Source organism: Humulus lupulus, chromosome 3 (assembly GCF_963169125.1).
Source record: "Humulus lupulus chromosome 3, drHumLupu1.1, whole genome shotgun sequence".
In the NCBI taxonomy this organism is placed as follows: Eukaryota; Viridiplantae; Streptophyta; class Magnoliopsida; order Rosales; family Cannabaceae; genus Humulus; species Humulus lupulus.
In genome coordinates this window covers 84,560,883-84,582,048 of record NC_084795.1, presented here as the reverse complement: position 1 = coordinate 84,582,048, position 21,166 = coordinate 84,560,883, and the positions used below count along the sequence as shown (strand labels likewise).

Here is a 21,166-nt window from a genome sequence, read left to right as displayed (position 1 = left end):
ACAGTATTTAAAATTGTGCATGCATCTCATATGAGTAGAAACATGCCTTAGGATTGTCCTATGTGATTATATTCTTTATGTGATGGACCATATAATAATAAATCTAGTTTTAACTAGTTCAAAAGCGGAAATAGATTTTAAAAGTTGTTTAATTTCTAGTATTTAATAAAATTGTTTTATTAAATAATAAATGATATTCTTAGTAATTATATCAAATTAAAATTGAATTAATTAAGGCATAGTTTTATAATTTTAATGTTGCTTAATTTGATTAGTAATTATTAGAATATCATTTGGCAAAAATATATTACTTTATTTTTACAACCAATTAAAAAGCATAAGATGTTTTGAGAAAACATATATTCTAAAATAGTGAGTGGGAGAGGAAGTTATGACAATAAGTCTCATGGTCTCCATTATTAGTTAGCACCGAGGTAGCATGGAGAGGGCCTCGCGGCACTATTGCTTGTATCCCCCTAAGGAAGGCTTCTGACTGTGTTATTCTCAAGGAAAACTTCTTTTTCAAGAATAGGATTTAATGATGTATTTAAAGTTTGATTGACCCTAAGGCACACTCTTGAGTTAATTCATTGATCTAAAATAATGGGTTACACTCACAAGGTACATTAGGCTTTCGAGCGGACTAGTGTATTCCTGACCAAACAAGCAGTTGTTTATAAGTAAAAAGTGAAATATTGATTTAAGTTTTCACATATAAATTTAAGAACTTGTCTCAAAATTAATTTGGAATCAGTCAGACCTACCCTAAGGTTGGTCCATTATTGTTCAAATTAATTAATTGTGGAATTAATAATTATATTTTATGTGTTCTTTAATTGTTGCATTCATGCATCACGTTTACTATTCCAAAAATTACTGATATTTATTATATGCATAAATTCATTTTAGTTTATTTATTTGTTCCCAGCAAATATGTCTTTTGGTGAATTACATACCGATGCCTTTCTCAAATCCTTGGTTTTTGAACCTGAAAACATGCAACACTGGTTTCGAGGCATGTTGATCATTTTTTCTTATAAAAAGATGATGTCAACCGTCTGTAACAAACCTCCAACGGAACCATCATTGGCTACTAGCTATGAAGCAGAAGAAAAATATGCAAATTGGATGAAATCTGATTGGTTGCGCGTTATTGCATGCTTTCAACCATGCCTGACGAAACAAAGGAAAAATATATACACTATGACTCAGCACATGAGATGTGGCAAGCAATGACAGAGGAAGTCTTTGCTGAGTGTCATCGTTTATATCAAACGAAAAAAGTAAATAAGATTTACATATATTTTTTCAATTTTGAATAGTAGATTCAAATACTATGAATAGCATATTCAAATTTTTGGACAGTAGATTAAAAAATATATGCCACTAATCTATTTTCTTTTGTTTTTCCTTTTGTAGAATCAGAACCCTAAAAATGAGGAAGAGACTGATGAGGATTTTGATAGCGAGTAAAGAGCTGGAGGAGTTGGAGAGTAGTTTTATTTAGTAATTTTATTGTTAGTTGAACAATTTAAATTTCTTTATTTTGCTTTTAAGAAATTTTAGATTTCTTTGAACAAATAAAACTACAATCTAGAAATTTAGTTTGCTATTAATAATTTTGATTATTAATGTTTGGAAACTTATTTCTATTTTTTGCATAACATTTATTTATTTTATTAATAAAGTAGTTACTATTTAAAGAAATTATCTATTTACTTGTTATGCAAATGCCTTGGGATAAACAAAATTTACATACTTATAATGAATGACAATTCTGTTTATAATTTTGAATTATTTAAAATAGCTAATCCTAGATCTATTAAATGACAAAAGACTAATTCCGATAGTGAAACATATCTGTGGCACTTGAGATTGGGCCATATCGGTCTAGACAGAATAAATAGGCTTGTAAAGGATGGTCCTTTAAGAGAACTATATATTGGAACTCTCCCTGTTTGTGAATCCTGTCTAGAAGGAAAAATGACCAAGAGACCTTTCTCTGTTAAAGGTTCAAGAGCCACAGAACCATTTCAGCTAGTACATACGGATGTTTGTAGTCCACTTAATGTACAAACACGGGGAGGTTATGAATACTTCATCACTTTTATTGACGATTATACGAGGACCATTTTAAGCAGAGGCTAAAAAGCAATTAGGTAAATCACTGAAAGTTCTTCATTCTGATTGAGGAGGAGAGTACTTGGATTTTGAATTCAAGGACCATCTGTGTGAGCATGGTATTCAATCCCAACTCACAGCATCTGGAACGCCACAGCAAAATGGTGTTTCAGAAAGATGGAACAGAACGCTATTAGATATGGTTAGATTAATGGTGTGTTTCTCATCATTACCACTGTCATTTTGGGGCTATGCGATTCAATGTGCTCTATACATATTGAATGTTGTTCCATCTAAGTCTATCCAAAAGACACCCATGGAATTATGGAATGGTTGTAAACCTAGTTTACACCACTTTCGAATTTGGGGGTGTCCTGCACACGTGCTTAAAGGGAAGACCGAGAAGTTGGAATCACGCCCTGAAGTGTGCATGTTTGTGGGATATTCCAAAGAGACTAGAGGTGGAATTTTCTATAGTCCAAAAGAAAATAAAACATTTGTATCGACAAATGCAACTTTTCTTGAACATGACTATGTTATTAACCACAAACCTAGCAATAAGGTTGTACTAGAGGAGATGGTCTCGAATGAAGTTGCAAAGTCACCAACAACAACCAATGGAAAATGACAAGAGGAAACTGCTAATTCTAGTCAGAATAGTAGAGAGCCTCGTCGTAGTGAGAGGGTTAGTAAGCAACCCACACGCTATGAACACGAAGTTCAAATGCTTGTGTCTGACACAAACAAAGACGATCCATTGACATTTAAAGATGCAATGAATGATTCTGACAAAGACAAATGGCAAGAAGCCATGAACCAAGTAATTTAATCAATGTATTCCAATTCTGTCTGGGTTCTTGAAGATCCACCTGAGAATATAAAACCCATTGGTTGCAAGTGGATATTCAAAAAGAAAGAGGAGCGGATGGGAAAGTAGAGACTTTCAAAGCAAGATCTGGAGCTTGAGCCAGATCTCTCCTTTGAGGAGCAGCCTGTTCAGATACTTGATCAGAAGGATAAAGTCCTCAGGAACAAGACAATACCTTTGGTTAAGGTATTGTGGAGGAACAGCAAGGTCGAGGAGGCGACCTGGGAGCTGGAGTCAATCCTGAGTTGTTCAAGTAAATTTCGAGGATGAAATTTCTGTAAGGAGGGGATAGTTGTAATGCCCCGGATTCCCTATTATGGTCTAATGGCTGGATTAGTAGGCCGGGAGGGCCATAACTGTTTAATTGTGCCATTAAATGTGTTTATGCATGTTTATGAGAATTATATTATAATATGATGTTAAATGCATGCATGTGAGTCCACATTTGTTTACAGAGGTGTTTCAGTAATTTGGCCCGTTGAGGGTATAATTGAATATTTGTTTGCGTGTTAATGGTATATTGTGAGACCACATTATAATGTGGATTGGTTCGAGTATTTCGACATGAGACGATCTTTAAGCATGATTTATCGGTTTGGTCATAACGGGTTTGAGCTCGGGGCTCGGGGTGAGTCTCGGGGTGATATTAATGGTTATAGCGTTACCGGGGATTTTAGGGTAACGGGATATGAATTATTGGTGTTTGAGGATATTGAGATTAGCGGGAATTGGGAAGCGTTAATTATGATTAACGGGTTAAGCGAAAAGTACCAATTTTACCCCTAGAATAGTTGTGAAGCTTTAGATGACACAAGGGTAATTTGGTCATTTAAGGGTGGATAAATGTGACTCAAGTGGCTGTTGGCTGTAGAAAGTGGTAGACTTAAACAGATGAAAAACAGAGACTTGCTTCCTCTTCCTTCCCGTGCATCACCTTTCTCTTTTTCCTTCATTGGGGTTTTGAGTTCTAAGTGGGGATTCAACCAAGGAAACTTAAAGGGTGGGTTGGTGGCTTGGTTCAGCTTGTAAGGGAGGTCCAAAACCGGTTTCAAGGTGAGTTTTAGTCTTTGGTTTCAGGTGTTACTCTGTTTTCCCTTTTAGTTTTCAATTCATGGATTTTGATGTGGAAAGTGGGAATCAAAGGGAGTTTTTGTGTTGGTTTGATTGGGGTTTGATGAGGGTGAGCTATGGGTGTTATTTGGGGGTTTAATTGTATGTTTGGAGGAGGATTAGAGATGGTTTGAAGGACTGGTTTGAGAGGAAAGAACACAGGGGAAAAACTGGGTTCGTGTGAGGGCGTATTGTTGGTCTGGGCTGGGCGCCGCGGCGCAGCAGGGGTGTGCCGCGGCCCTTGGCGTCTGGCAGGGGGAGAGCCCCTCTATTTGAGGGCGCGCCGCAGCGTAGCGGGGGAGGGCCGCGGCCCTTAAGGTCAATTTTGCCAAAATGTGGTTTTTAGCTTGGGGATTCAAACCTTAGGCCTCGGGGTTGGACCTAGTACCCAGTTGGGTAGTATTTGATGTCTCGGGGGCTGGGATTTGGTTTGGGAACCCTCAGTTATCATTTTTATTGATGAATCCTATAATTTGGTTATGACCAGGTGACCGTCAAGGAATTTAAAGGTTGATCGTTCTCAGGGGTCGTTCATATAATAAATTCTCACTCGAACCAGAGGTAAGAAAACAGTGTATGAATACAGTTGCACCCTGTATAGGTATATGACATGCATGGTTTGATATTTGGGGCATGTTGGTTGATATATGTGGACATAGATTGCATATTAAATGCTAGTGAATGCTGATTACTTGTTTATGGCACTGACTAGTCAGGGACCGACTCTAAAGTCGATGAACACGCATTGAATGGCTCCATGGCATTAATGCGGGACCGACCCTAAGGTCGAAGAACATATAAGCGCTTGCCTGGTCTAAGACCAGATGTACTTAGCCAAGGTATATGACCCTGGTGACTGATTTTCACATGGCTAGGGGACGTTGTCCATAGTTACGACTCTAGAGTCGAGAGGAAGGTTATGTTGGTGACCAATCACCATGCACCTGTCCTGATCAAACTTATGAAAGAATCACTTACCAGTTAAGCCCTGGTGACCCTATCATCACATGGCTAGAGGGAGCTATGCTCATTATTGTGACTTTTGGCTATTATCACCTATTTGTTTGGACTAATAGTCCTGAATGGTTATTATGATCGTTGTTGATATTATATCATGCTTTATTGTGTTTTCTTGCTGGGCCTTGGCTCATGGGTGCTTTGTGGTGTAGGTAAAGGGAAAGAGAGGCTTAACCAACCCTGAGTGGAGAACTTGGGCGATGTGGTGTACATACAGGGCCGCTTTACCACCACGGTCAAGGAGTTCTCAGAGGGACTAGGGGTTTACCCTATTTTTGCCGCTTAAGCCGGCGGGGACTGTAAATTTGAAACAGTAGTGACTCTTTTGTATTACAAACTACTTGTAAACATTTTGAAAGGCTCATGACCATTTTATTTACTTAATGAAATATATCCTTTCCTTTTTACTGGTTTTTCACCTTAACCTGATAATAGCACTTAGATCACGTTTTTAACCAAAGGACTCGGGTAGCGTGTCAAATTTTCGGTCACTGTTCACCGTAACTGTTCTGGGGTAACCAGGGCATTACAACTTGGTATCAGAGCAATGCCAAGGTTAGGGTTCCTGTAGACTGGCTGGGTATGTACACACATCACCGAAGTCAAGCTCGACTCATGGTTTGGTAACTATCTATGTGGTTACATGTATAATTGTTTAAATGTGATATATGTGCTTTACCTGTGTGCATGAGATATTATGTTGAGCCTGTGCCCTGAAATATTATATCCTCAGCAAATGTGTGCTAATTAGTAATGAGATTGCTGGCACCTGCTTATTAGTATGGTTGTTTATAAGTTATTATGTGATACATGCTGAGTGTTGAATGCCATAAACATGTATCTGACTGTGAATACTGAATGACTGTAGAATGTGATAATTATCTGTTGTTCTTGGACCGTAAGGCGACAAGAGGTTTAGTTATTACTACCTGACTGGCCGTATTGATTATTGTTTCAGTAAGGTATCAGTGACAGAATGAACCCAGAACAGACAGACACTGCAACTAGCCAGAGTGGTCAGGGTCAGAATAATGACACCAGTCAGGGTCAAGAGAATGACCAATCTCAGGTTCCACAGCCAGCACCTGCAAACTGGCAGCAGATGTTTAATGATTTGCAGGCTATAGTGTTAAAACAAGGAGAGGAGCTTCGTCTCCTGAGACAGCAGCAAGTGCCTGTGGTGGCCAGTGTTGCAGAGGCACCTTCTGTGTCGGTGCCAGTTATTGGGCAACTGCCTGGGGTTGAAAACAGATTGGAACCTCTCTATGAGCGATTCAGGAAACAACAACCTCCTGTGTTTGAAGGCAGTGCCGATCCTACCAAAGCTGAACAATGGATGAGCATGATTACCACTATTCTTGACTTTATGAGGATAGTTGGTACTGAGAGGGTGGCCTGTGCGGCCTATATGTTTCGGGATGATGCCCGGATTTGGTGGGAAGTGGTTGGCCAGACCAAGGATGTTAATCTCCTGAGCTGGGAGGAATTTCAGACCTTGTTCAATGAAAAGTATTACAATGACGCTATTAGAGCGGCGAAGGCTGATGAATTTATGAGGCTACTTCAGGGAAGCTTATCAGTAACTGAGTATGCCTTAAAGTTTGATCGTTTGGCAAAGTTTGCCAAGGAGTTGGTGCCCACTGATGGGACCAGGAGAGAGCGTTTCTTACAGTGGCTACAACCCAGGTTAGCCCGAGATGTGCGCATCACCACTGTGGCAGGAGTGACTACTTATGCACAGGTGGTGGAGAAGGCACTTACAGCTGAAACTGCAGAGACTAAGATCTTGCGTGACAATGCAGCCAGAAGGGATTTCAGGAGGCCAGGTCCTCCATTTGTGGGTTCTGGTAGGGGTGTTGGCCCCAGTGATCAGAAAAGGAAGGTTCCTGACACCTTCCCAGTTCCAGGTCCTGACAGACGGCCCCGTGGTTTTTCTGTGGGTCGTCCAGGTGGTAATGAACCCTGGAAGTCTTATCCCGAGTGTCCTAGGTGCAAGAGGCATCACTTGGGAGAGTGTAAGGCAAGGGCCTGCTTCTCTTGTGGAGCAGTGGGTCATCTCAAAAAGGATTGCCCTAAGGCAAGAAAGGAAGAGCCCAGGAAGGCAGACAGCTCGGCCCCAGCGCGAGTGTTTGAATTGACTCAGGCAGAAGCTGAGGCTTCCCCCTCAGTTGTTACAGGTCAGCTTCTTAGTGCAGGAACTGCTTATAATGTATTGATTGACTCTGGTGCTACACATTCCTTTGTTGCTAGTAGTGTTATTGGTAGGTTGTGTAGACCTTGTGATTTTTATGCTGTGGGGTTTGGTACTCTGTTACCCACTGGGGAGTTGGTTGTATCCAGGAGATGGGTCAGATCTTTGCCAGTGATAGTGGAAGGCAGAGAGTTGTCAGTGGATCTTATAGAGTTGGTTATGACTGACTTCGATATGATACTGGGTATGGACTGGTTAGCCAAGTATGGGGCAACCATTGACTGCAGAAGGAAGATGGTCACCTTTGAGCCTGAGGGTGAGGATCCTTTTGTATTTGTTGGTGCTGTGCATGGACCCCGTATTCCTATGATTTCTGCATTAAGGGCTAGGGATTTATTGCAAGGGGGTTGCATTGGATTCTTAGCCAGTGTGGTTGATACCACTCAGGTCGTGCCAGTGAGACCAAAGGATACTAGACTTGTATGTGAGTTTCTGGATGTGTTCCCAGAAGATTTTCCAGGGTTGCCACCACACAGAGAGATTGAGTTCATTATAGAACTGGCCCCAGGGACGGAGCCAGTGTCTAGAGCACCATACAGAATGGCCCCAGCTGAGTTGAAAGAATTAAAGGTACAGTTGCAAGAGCTGTTGGATTTGGGTTTTATCAGACCTAGCTTCTCACCTTGGGGTGCGCCAGTTCTGTTTGTAAAGAAGAAAGATGGTTCTCTAAGGATGTGTATAGATTACAGAGAACTGAATAAGTTGACAATTAAGAACTGGTATCCTTTGCCAAGGATAGACGATATGTTTAATCAATTGCAGGGTAAGACGGTATTCTCTAAGATCGACCTTCGTTCTGGTTATCATTAGTTGAGGGTCAAGGAGGGAGATATACCGAAGACCGCTTTTCGCACTAGGTATGGGCATTATGAGTTTCTAGTTATGTCATTTGGGTTGACTAATGCCCCAGCTGCTTTCATGGATATGATGAACCGGGTGTTCAAGGATTATTTAGACCAGTTTGTGATCGTCTTCATCGATGATATTCTGGTATATTCTCATACTGAGTTAGAGCATGAGCAACATCTGAGGTTGGTTCTACAGAGATTGAGAGAACACAGATTGTTTGCTAAGTTCAAGAAGTGTGAATTCTGGTTGTCTCAGGTGTCCTTTCTTGAGCATATTGTCAGTAAGGAGGGGATTAAAGTAGATCCATCAAAGATTGAAGCGGTCAGAGATTGGCCAAGGCCGAAGAATGCTTCTGAGATTAGGAGTTTTCTTGGATTGGCAGGGTATTACAGGCGTTTTGTGGAAGGGTTCTCAAAGATTACTACCTCATTGACTGAGCTGACACGCAAGGGTCAGAAGTTTGTGTGGTCAGACAAATGTGAGGACAGCTTCCAGGAGTTGAAACAGAGGTTGATTACAGCTTCAGTTCTGAGTCTTCCAACAGACCAAGAGAAGTATGTGATATACTGCGATGCTTCTCATCAGGGTTTGGGCTGTGTTTTGATGCAATCAGAGAGAGTTATAGCTTATGCTTCTCGTCAGCTGAAGGAGTACGAGAAGAGGTATCCTACTCATGACTTAGAGTTGGCAGTGATGGTTTTTGCTTTAAAGATATGGAGGCACTACCTCTATGGAGAGAAGTGTGAGATTTATACAGACCACAAGAGCCTGAAATACTTCTTCACCCAGAAGGACTTGAACATGAGGCAAAGGCGTTGGCTGGAATTAGTGAAAGATTATGATTGTGAGATTCTGTATCACCCAGGGAAAGCCAACGTGGTAGCTGATGCTTTAAGCCGGAAGGGTCCGGGACAGATTCATGGTATTAGGTTGATAGCCTGAGAGTTAGCTGATGATATGACCAGAGCTGGTATAGAGTTACTGGTGGGCCAGTTGGCCAATATTACGCTACAGTCTATGCTGCTAGAGAGGATTAAAGAGGGTCAGTTGGGTGATCCACAGCTGATCAAAATTAGAGAGGATGTCTTAGCTGGAGCATCCAAGGACTATACAGTGTCTGATTTTGGGTTGTTGAGATACAAGGGGTGGATATGTGTTCCGTTAGACACTGCATTGAGGCGGGAGATTCTGGATGAATCTCATACTACACCTTACTCTTTGCATCCAGGCACCACGAAGATGTATCAGGATGTGAGATCATTGTACTGGTGGCCAGGGATGAAGAGAGATGTAGTAGAGTATGTGGCTAAGTGCTTGACATGTCAACAGGTCAAGGCTGAGCATCAGAGGCCGGCAGGGTTACTGCAGCCTCTGGATATCCCAGAGTGGAAGTGGGAAGACATCACAATGGACTTTGTGGTGGGCTTGCCCAGGACAGTTGGTCAGCATGACTCCATTTGGGTGATAGTGGATCGTTATACCAAGTCAGCTCACTTTCTATCAGTGAGGACTACCTATACCGTTGACCAGTATGCAGATCTCTATGTGAGATAGATCGTGCGCCTCTATGGAGCTCCTAGGTCGATCGTGTCAGATCGGGACCCTACATTCACTTCCAAGTTCTAGAAGAGTTTACAGACAGCCATGGGTACACGACTGAAGTTCAGTACAGCTTATCATCCTCAGACAGATGGGCAATCTGAGAGGACGATCCAGATATTGGAGGACATGCTGCGGGCATGTGTGCTGGACTTTGGTGGGTCATGGAGTAAGTATCTGCCTTTGATAGAGTTCTCCTATAATAATAGTTATCAGTTTACCATTGGTGTTGCGCCTTATGAGATGCTGTATGGTAGGAAGTGTAGATCTCCCATTCATTGGGATGAGACAGGTGAAAGGAGATACTTAGGTCCTGAGGCAGTTCAGAGGACCAGTGAGGCTATTGAAAAGATTAGAGCTCGGATGCTTACTTCTCAGAGTAGACAGAAGAGCTATGCAGATCCCAAACACATGAACGTGGAGTTCCAGGTAGGAGACTATGTCTTCCTTAGAGTCTCGCCATGGAAAGGGGTGAGAAGGTTTGGGAAGAAAGGCAAGCTGAGTCCCAGGTTTGTAGGTCCATTTGAGATCCTGGAGAGGATTGGTCAAGTGGCTTACAGGCAAGCTTTGCCTCCAGCGTTGTCAGCCGTGCATAATGTGTTCCACGTGTCCGCTCTTCGGAGGTATGTATCTGATGAGAGTCATGTTTTGAGTTATGAAGATCTGGAGCTTGAGCCAGATCTCTCCTTTGAGGAGCGGCCTGTTCAGATACTTGATCAGAAGGATAAAGTCCTCAGGAACAAGACAATACCTTTGGTTAAGGTATTGTGGAGGAACAGCAAGGTCGAGGAGGCGACCTGGGAGCTGGAGTCAGTATCTTGAGCTGTTCAGGAAAATTTCGAGGACGAAATTTCTGTAAGGAGGGGATAGTTGTAATGCCCCGGATTCCCTATTATGGTCTAATGGCTGGATTAGTAGGCCGGGAGGGCCATAACTGTTTAATTATGCCATTAAATGTGTTTATGCATGTTTATGAGAATTATATTATAATATGATGTTAAATGCATGCATGTGAGTCCACATTTGTTTACAGGGGTGTTTCGGTAATTTGGCCCGTTGAGGGTATAATTGAATATTTGTTTGCGTGTTAATGGTATATTGTGAGACCACATTATAATGTGGATTGGTTCGAGTATTTCGACATGAGACGATCTTTAAGCATGATTTATCGGTTTGGTCATAACGGGTTTGAGCTCGGGGCTCGGGGTGAGTCTCGGGGTGATATTAATGGTTATAGCGTTACCGGGGATTTTAGGGTAACGGGATATGAATTATTGGTGTTTGAGGATATTGAGATTAGCGGGAATTGGGAAGCGTTAATTATGATTAACGGGTTAAGCCAAAAGTACCAATTTTACCCCTAGAATAGTTGTGAAGCTTTAGATGACACAAGGGTAATTTGGTCATTTAAGGGTGGATAAATGTGACTCAAGTGGCTATTGGCTATAGAAAGTGGTAGACTTAAACAGATGAAAAACAGAGACTTGCTTCCTCTTCCTTCCCGTGCATCACCTTTCTCTTTTTCCTTCATTGGGGTTTTGAGTTCTAAGTGGGGATTCAACCAAGGAAACTTAAAGGGTGGGTTGGTGGCTTGGTTCAGCTTGTAAGGGAGGTCCAAAACCGGTTTCAAGGTGAGTTTTAGTCTTTGGTTTCAGGTGTTACTCTGTTTTCCCTTTTAGTTTTCAATTCATGGATTTTGATGTGGAAAGTGGGAATCAAAGGGAGTTTTTGTGTTGGTTTGATTGGGGTTTGATGAGGGTGAGCTATGGGTGTTATTTGGGGGTTTAATTGTATGTTTGGAGGAGGATTAGAGATGGTTTGAAGGACTGGTTTGAGAGGAAAGAACACAGGGGAAAAACTGGGTTCGTGTGAGGGCGTATTGCTGGTCTGGGCTGGGCGCCGCGGTGCAGCAGGGGTGCACCGCGGCCCTTGGCGTCTGGCAGGGAGAGAGCCCTCTCTGTTTGAGGGCGCGCCGCGGCGCAGCAGGGGAGGGCCGCGGCCCTTAAGGTCAATTTTGCCAAAATGTGGTTTTTAGCTTAGGGATTCAAACCTTAGGCCTCGGGGTTGGACCTAGTACCCAGTTGGGTAGTATTTGATGTCTCGGGGGCTGGGATTTGGTTTGGGAACCCTCAGTTATCATTTTTATTGATGAATCCTATAATTTGGTTATGACCAGGTGACCGTCAAGGAATTTAAAGGTTGATCGTTCTTAGGGGTCGTTCATATAATAAATTCTCACTCGAACCAGAGGTAAGAAAACAGTGTATGAATACAGTTGCACCATGTATAGGTATATGACATGCATGGTTTGATATTTGGGGCATGTTGGTTGATATATGTGGACATAGATTGCATATTAAATGCTAGTGAATGCTGATTACTTGTTTATGGCACTGACTAGTCAGGGACCGACTCTAAAGTCGATGAACACGCATTGAATGGCTCCATGGCATCAATGCGGGACCGACCCTAAGGTCGAAGAACATATAAGCGCTTGCCTGGTCTAAGACCAGATGTACTTAGCCAAGGTATATGACCCTGGTGACTGATTTTCACATGGCTAGGGGACGTTGTCCATAGTTACGACTCTAGAGTCGAGAGGAAGGTTATGTTGGTGACCAATCACCATGCACCTGTCCTGATCAAACTTATGAAAGAATCACTTACCAGTTAAGCCCTGGTGACCCTATCATCACATGGCTAGAGGGAGCTATGCTCATTATTGTGACTTTTGGCTATTGTCACCTATTTGTTTGGACTAATAGTCCTGAATGGTTATTATGATCGTTGTTGATATTATATCATGCTTTATTGTGTTTTCTTGCTGGGCCTTGGCTCATGGGTGCTTTGTGGTGCATGTAAAGGGAAAGAGAGGCTTAACCAACCCTGAGTGGAGAGCTTGGGCGATGTGGTGTACATACAGGGCCGCTTGACCACCACGGTCAAGGAGTTCTCAGAGGGACTAGGGGTTTACCCTATTTTTGCCGCTTAGGCCGGCGGGGACTGTAAATTTGAAACAGTAGTGATTCTTTTGTATTACAAACTACTTGTAAACATTTTGAAAGGCTCATGAGCATTTTATTTACTTAATGAAATATATCCTTTCCTTTTTACTGGTTTTTCACCTTAACCTGATAATAGCACTTAGATCACGTTTTTAACCAAAGGACTCGGGTAGCGAGTCAAATTTCCAGTTCACTGTTCACCGTAACTGTTCTGGGGTAACCAGGGCGTTACAGAGGGTTGGTAGGCCTACTTCTGTTTCGTACACCATTGCGTAGGGTGATTCACCTGTAGAGGCTCGCTTGGTGGTTCTATATGCCCAGAGTACCTTTGGTAATTCGTCTACCCATGCACCATTTTTGTCTTCTAAATTATTTTTGATGTTGGAAACGATAACCTTATTGGAGGCTTTTGCTTGTCCATTGCCTTGGGGATAAGTGACGAAGGCGAAGCTCAGGTTTATGTGTAAGGTATCACACATTTCTTGGACTTTGGCATTCTGGAATTGTGTCCCATTATCAAAGAATATTTCCCAGGGGATCCTGAATTGGAAAATGTTGTGCTTCCATATAAAACTCATGGTGTCAGTTTTGCTTAAGGTTGTGTAGGCTTCTGCCACTACCCATTTTGTGAAGTAATCAGCGGCCAACAAAGCACATCGCTTCCCTTCGGCTGCCCTCAGGTGTTCACCAACCACGTCGATTCCCCATTTTGCAAACAGCCATGGAGCGACAACAGAATGCAGGATTTGAGCTAGTTGGTGTATGGTCAGTGCAAATCTTTGTTATGGGTCGCACATTTTCGCGTAGTCACAAGCTTCTGTCATCATGTACGACCAGTAGTAGCCTACCGTTAATGCTTTGTGCGCTAAGCTGCATCTGTTAGGAAAAAATGTTTTGCCTCAATGGAAATTGATAATAATATTACAACTCTATGCAAAATATTACAATAGACAAGGATTGATTAAATAAAGTGTTACAACTCTATAACTGAAAATTACAAATAAACAAAGGAAATGAAGAAGATGATGAAGAAGAAGAAGAGAATAGTAAAATACAACTCTAAGAAAAAGGTTACAAATAAAGTAAAGTGTTTGAAACAAAAGAAAAAGAAAAGATTACAACTCTTGAACAAGAAATACAAGTAATAGGAACAAGAGAATAAGAAGAAAACAATACAATAGAAAGAAGAACAGAAATACAAGAAACTCTCACTTACACAACCTAAGTGAAGAGGGTTGGGGATCACCAACTTGAACAAGGTTTAAAGCCTTTGTCCAAAAGCTTATTTCCCCCTAACTCAAGCACTAAGGGATCTCTCTCAGATATTGGAAAAGCTTTATGGAATTATCAAGCCTCAAGGTGTTTCTAGCCAAGTGCTCTAATTGATAGAAATGTTGTTTCTTACAAGTGAGCTATAGGCTCCTATTTATAGAGTTTAGAGACACCCTTTGAATTTCAAATTCCACCAACCCCCATGGCTGTTACCAATGTTTAATTGGATTAATATGGAATTAAAAAAGAGATTTGGGAGTTATTTTGGTTTTTTTGAGCCGTTCAACAAAGATTGAAAAAACTAAAAAATTGGTCAGTTTTTTGGCCTGTGGCGACGGCCAGAGACATTAGTGGCCACGGCCACTGACCAATTTCAGCACTTAAAAATGTGCTGTTTTTCCAAACGGTTCCAAACCCTCCCAAATGATTTTGTAACTCCCCAAACACATTATTGGGGTTAAAATCATATCTCCAACAGCCATATCACAAATGGCTTTATGAAATTCATCTCAATATTGTGTAACAACAATTTTACACAATAAAGGGTAATATTTGGAAGTTACAAATTTGTAACACCAAATATGTTACATTATTTGGATATATCTCATATATCTAAATATTGTAACTCTCTATTATATGTTACAATATGTGACACACTTTGTCACATTTATTTAATCTAAAACATTATATTATAATATAATATAATATTACATTATATTATAAAATAATATAACCACATCCCCCTGTGTGGTTTTCGTAGGCTTCTTCATGGATTTCTTCAAATAATTTTTTTGCTTCTGTTAGGCGTAAACACCTCAAGTATGGCCCATTAAAATATTTACGATATAATGTTCCATTAATCATGGAGTAGCATTGAGCTCTAAGGCGGAGAAGCTTGGCTTCTTTTGTACTGGTAGGCAGTTCGGATGTGGTCAGGTACCGGATAATCGGGTCCATCCAACATTTGCGTTCTGTTGTAATGGAGCAACTTTATGGATTTTCACATGCAAGAGTCATGGAAATTTATGAGTGTCCCATATATTCTCTCGCGGAGGCTTTATTTACAAGAGCATCCGCCATCTGATTTAATTCCCGTGGAATCTGGATGAGCTCAAACTGTTGGAAATGAGATTTCAGGGTGATTACTTTTCTCAATAGGTCTGTTAGATGGGGTGCCCTTGTATCAAAGTTACCGGCTACTTGTTCCGTCATCAGTTTAGAATCTCTGCTTACTCGTATTCGCTTGATTCCCATGCTTCGTGCCAATTCCAAACCATAAATAAGAGTCTTGTATTTAGCTTCGTTATTTGTTGCGTGCTACTCTAACCGTATGGCTTCCTCAATTTTTAATCTAGAGGGTGCCTCTAGGATGATGCCAATTCCAACTCCTTGATAGTTTTAGGCTCCATCTGTATTCATTGTCCATACCCATTCCTCCTCTGAATTTGTCAGTGCTGGAGTGGTCTCAGGTGTAAATGATTGAATTTCGACTAGGAAATCGGCCAGTACTTGTCCTTTCTTTGCTTTTCAAGGCTAGAAGCGTATATCATACGTGCTGAGTTTGATTGCCCATTTGGACAATCTTCCAGAGAGGTCTGGTTTGCTTAAAACCTACTTCAATGGATAATCAGTGTATGCCTCGATCGTATGTCCTTCGAAGTACTATCTCAGCTTCTTTTTAGATGTTACCAGTGCTAATACCAGCTTCTCCATCATGTTGTAACGTGTTTTTGCGTCTAGCAGCATTCTGCTACAGTAGAATACTGGCTTCTACTTGCCCTCTTCCTCCCTGAAGAGCACAAAACTTACGGAAAAGTTAGAAACAGATAGGTATAGGAAGAGAACTTCGTCGAGGACTAGAGAGCTCAGTATAGGCGAAGCACTTAGGTAAACCTTCAGTTCCTCGAAAGCTTAATTTTTTTCAGCTCCCCATGCTATATTGGTGGATTTTTAATACATTGAATGAAGGGTTGGCAGCGGTCTGACATGCGGGATATAAACCTACCCAGGGCTACTACTTTGCCTATTATAGTTTGGACATCGCGAATAGTTCTCGATTCTTTAACTTCTGACATTGAGGCGATTTGAGTTGGGTTGGCCTCGATGCCCCTTTTACTGACTACATACCCCAAGAATTGTCCTGAAGATACTCCGAAAGCACACTTCGCTGGGTTCAACTTCATCTGATACCTATCAAGTATGTCGAAGCACTCTGTCAGGTCTTCCACATGCGTGATACTTTGCCTGGATTTAATTACCATGTCGTCAATATAAACTTCCATGTTTTTTCCTAGCAGTTCAGAGAAGAGCTTGTTCATTAGCCTCTAATATGTTGCCCCTGCATTTTTTAGGACAAAAGGCATGACCTTGTAGCAGTACAAGCCACGCTCTATTGTGAAAACATTGTGGATCTGATCCTCCTTCTTCATTGGGATATGGTTATGGCTAGAGTAAGCATCGAAGAATGTTCATTCTTTCATAACCCGCAGTAGCATCTATCGTCTGATCAATTTTTGGGAGTGGGTAGCTGTCTTTGGGACATGCTTTATTCAGGTTGGTATAGTCAACACATACTCGCTTCTTCCCATTCTTTTTCTGGACCACCACAGGGTTTGCTAACTACCTAGGGTGTAAGCACTCCTCGATTGCACCTATGCTTAACAAACGTTCCACTTCATCTTGCATTGCTTGATTAACCTCGGGAGCGAACCTTCTCTGCTTCTGTTTGACAGCTAGAAAGTCTTCTAAGATATTAAGGCTATGACACATGAGATTTGGGTTGATGCCAGGCATGTCATGTGGGGACCAGGCAAAAGTCTCGATTCTTATCTTGAGTAATTTTATTAGCTCTTACTTTTCGGATCTAGCAATCGGGGACTTACCAGCAATTTTTTAGATGGATCGTTTGGTTCTTTGCAAACCTCTTCTAAATCATCAAGAGTTGACTGCGGTTTCTCGTGCTCTTCCTCATCTTCTATATTCTTGAGATATGCTGGTAACTTGCCCGCTAATTGTTATTTGGTGTTAACGTCGCCAGAGCTTGGTGCGTCCACTTTGTTTATTTCTTTCACGGTTAAGTGGCACTTCTTTGCCTATCTCTGGAATCCCTTGATGTCAATAGTGTAACGTTTGTCAGGAGATTGGCATCGCATGACTTGGTGTAAAGTTGAGACGATGCCCTGCATTCTGTGGATCCAACTTCGCCCCATGATCGCGTTGTAGCTTGTAGCGGAAACTATTATCAAGAAGTCAACTTCTAAACTGCGTTATGCAGTGACAACGTTCAATTTGACTGCGCCCTTTGGGTAGACTCTTAGGTTGTTGAATCCTAGGACTGGTGTGGTAGAATGTCTGATTAGGCTCTCCTCAAGGCCCATTTTCTAGAAAGCTTCCCACAAGAGGATATCGACGCCGCTGCCCCCATCAATTAAAACTCTTCCCAACTGGCAATGATCTACTTGGAGCTTGATGACTAATGGATCGTCGTGAGGTAAATGAATTCCTGGCAGGTTTGCTTCTGTGAAAGTTATTGGAGTGGCAGGATAACACCTCTCCTCTGTAGTGATAAAGTTGACGATGTGTCCCAGTGACCTATACCGTTTCACTCTCTCCTCCATTCGCCTTTGATGTTTGTTCTTTCATTCATCCTCCATGGTTGATTCTACGATACCATGTATCATTGGGACTTACTTCAGGGGTTCTTGCGAACTTGAAGAAGCCACGTTCATTGAGGTTGGTGCTACTGTGATTGCTGGAGCTAAAGCAACACTGGGCTGTGGGGTGCTTGCTCTATCAGATCCTTTGATGTACTGAGTCAATCTTCCATTTCTCATAAGAGCCTGAATTATGTTGTGGAGGTTATGGCATTCAGAGATCGTATGTCCATGATCTTTGTGGAAGATGCAGAACCTATTTTTGTCTCTTCTTTCTGGAGGAGTTGTGATCTTGCAGGGTTCTCGCCAGATAGGGCGATCTTTCTTCTCTTCATAAATGACCTCTTGTGGGACAGTGTACTCGAAAGAAGAGAATCTTGGGGAATCATGGTTGTTTCTTGATCTCTTCCCCCCTTCGGAGGTTCTGATTGAAGTCTTTTTTCTCTTATCCTCCCCCTTTGGTGGAGGAGAAGGATTGTTTGGTGGTGGTTTGGAGATGAGAGCGATTTTCTTCTGGGGATGCGCGCGACACTTCAAAACTCGAAAGACTCCATTGGCACGGGCCTGTATTTCTGCCATGTCGTATGATGGGGTCATAGTGAGATTTTCGTGTAAGAGAGATCCCACTTGCAGACTTTTAACAAAGAGATTGGTTGCGATCGCTGGTTCTATGTCATGGATTTGGTGTACCAAATCGATAAAGTGTTGTAGGTACGGCTTCGGGTGTTCATTTTCTCCCTGCTCAATTCGATAGAGGTCTGCCATAGTTCATGGAGCCTCACGGTTAACATTGTATTGTTGTAAGAAGGCTCTGTGGAGGTCACAGAAGTTACTGACAGAACCAGGTTTGAGTTGCCTGAACCATAACAAGGCAGATCCGGAAAAGGTTGTAGAAACACTTTGTAGTGTATAGCTTCGTTGTTTACTTCTAATGCCATCTTCTGTTAAAACTGAAACAAATGACTAACTGGATCTCCCTTTCTGTTAAAAGATGGCAGAGGAGGGATCACGAAGTCTCTCGGTATTGGCTCATTCTATATTTATTCAGTGAAGGGTGATTTGTCAGTAGTTCTTGACACCAATTCAACGAAGTTAGAGCCGTGCGCAGGTCGAACCTCAGAGAATTTTGCATGATTTCTCCAACTCTCCAAGAACCGAGCGGAGGGGATTGGATCTTCAGTGGTTGCCTTGGGCCTGGCCTAGGTATGGGTTTGCTGGTGACCATGCTCTATGGTGGCTCAACTCGTTCGCGGTAGTTCTATGTCAGCGTCTTTTTGTACTTTGTATGGTTCGTTATGTCACTCAACAACCTTTCGTTGTTGACGTGCTGGTGGCGGCGGCATCGGGGCCTGAGATCCATCCCTGACACGAAGAGTGTTGTCTTCAAATGGATCAACCTAGACAACCGGGGTCCAGACCCACCTGGAATGGATTTTCCCTTGTCCTGAGTTTTGCGCAGGCCTTCATTTTCCTTTCTTAATTCGACAATCTCGGCCTCCATTTTTGCTTGGGAAGCTGTCAATGTTTTGATGGCCTCATCGGACTTATGTTGACTAGCCTCTAACAGCCGGCACATCTTGTCGAGTTGCTCACCGACATCTACCGTGGAAGCAACAGGAACGACTATGTTCGAAGCTCCGTTAGTTTTCGGCGGCATGGCTTTCACGTTCAAATGAATCTTGATCTTGCGAAACTTTCTTTATTCAAAGATTCCCACAGTCGGCACCAGATTGTTGATGCAACAATTTTGATCTTTCTATTTCGAGAGGTACTCAGTATCAAACGCCAATTCTCCGATCTCCTCCGGTGACACAGATAGCTCTGATGATCGTTGAATCGTCTTCATGTACCTACAAGAAAGGCGCTCTGATGCTTAAGTCAGTCCCCTTTGCACAAATCAAAGATTGGTATTTATAGAACAAAATACTGAAAAAGTAGTTATACGATCCACTCCCTGATTGGCTACTATTGTAACAGAATTTCCAGCCAAAATGCCTTCTTGTATATTAAATATTCAACTTGCAGAAGGCAGAAGGGAAATTTGCCTCTGACCCGTGGCCTCTATCAAATCCTCCTCTATTCTGGTTGAAACGTTTCATTTTACTTATTCCCAAAGAGAGCAAAATATTTGGGCCAAACATTTTCAGCCCAACACTAACATTTCCTTTTTGGTTGTTGTGTAATTCTCTTACACTTCACTAAGAGTGCGGATGGAATATTAAATTTTCCCAAAAACTTTGTTGCTTCATTGCCCAAGTACCACTCCAATGTCATAATCACTAGCATCACATATGATCTCAAGTAGTTAAATCCAATTAGGGATAACCAGGATAGGAGTCGCTATAAGTTTCTTTTTAAAAATATAAAAATAAATTGACAAGGCTTAATTGATATTTTGATTTTTACCATTAAAAGAAATTAATAATTACACGTTCATAAGAAAGGAAGAGATAATAGTAAAAATAAATTAGAAGCAAAATCAATAAAAGAAATCATAAACAATATTGAAGGATTCATTTACTAAACTAAATAAAAAAAAATGGAGATTAATTATTTTACTAATTAAAAACAAGGATATTATTTTACTGTTTCTCAAAAGAGAAATTTTCATAAATATGAAAAAATTAAACAAATTTTTAATATATATAAATATATATATAGGGAGCGACTACAACGCATCCCTTTTTTTCTATTTCGACACCTGAATAGTTATAATCCAATTTTTTTTATATGATGGTGTACATTATAGTTATCTAGAACATCCTACAAATTTTCAAGAAATTCTGAATAAATTATGGTACCAAAACATGGTCTAAACTATTTGTTGCACTCGTGCCTGTTTTTCTGTGTACGCGTGTAAAATTTGACAGTTTGAACTCTGTTTTCGGCTTCGTAAACTATTCAGAATTTCTTGAAAATTTGCAGGATATTCTAAATACTTACAATGTACACTGTCATATAAATTTTTTTTGATTATATCTATCCTGATGCCGAAATAGAAAAATGATGCACCAATATTGCAAAAAAAGGGGATGCGTTGTAGTCGTTCCCTATATATATATATATATATATATATATATCTTTTATATAAAAAGTGTGTACATAAAGAAAATTCTTTGTTTTAATATTTTTATTATAATAATATATAATTAAAAATTAAAAATATAATAATTATATTAATATAAATTTAAATATTTTAAAATATTATTATGATAATAATATATAGTATATAATTCTATTTTTTACTAATTATATTAATATGAATTTAAATATGATAAAATATTATTATTATAATAATATTTAATACAAGACTAGATGTTTAATAATTATATAATATAAATTTAAATATTATAAAATATCATTATAATAATAATATATAGTACATAATTTTAATTTTTATTAAAAAAAATTATCATTTATA

General features: G+C 40.7%; 1 protein-coding gene across 1 annotated transcript; it reads right to left on the bottom strand.

Moving 5' to 3' along the window:
- Positions 1-17,778: 17,778 nt before the first annotated feature.
- On the bottom strand, positions 17,779-18,510 carry LOC133824546 (uncharacterized). The gene has a single exon (XM_062257443.1). The coding sequence runs from the start codon at positions 18,508-18,510 to the stop codon at positions 17,779-17,781; it is 732 nt and encodes a 243-aa protein (XP_062113427.1).
- Between the last annotated feature and the right edge of the window lie 2,656 nt (positions 18,511-21,166).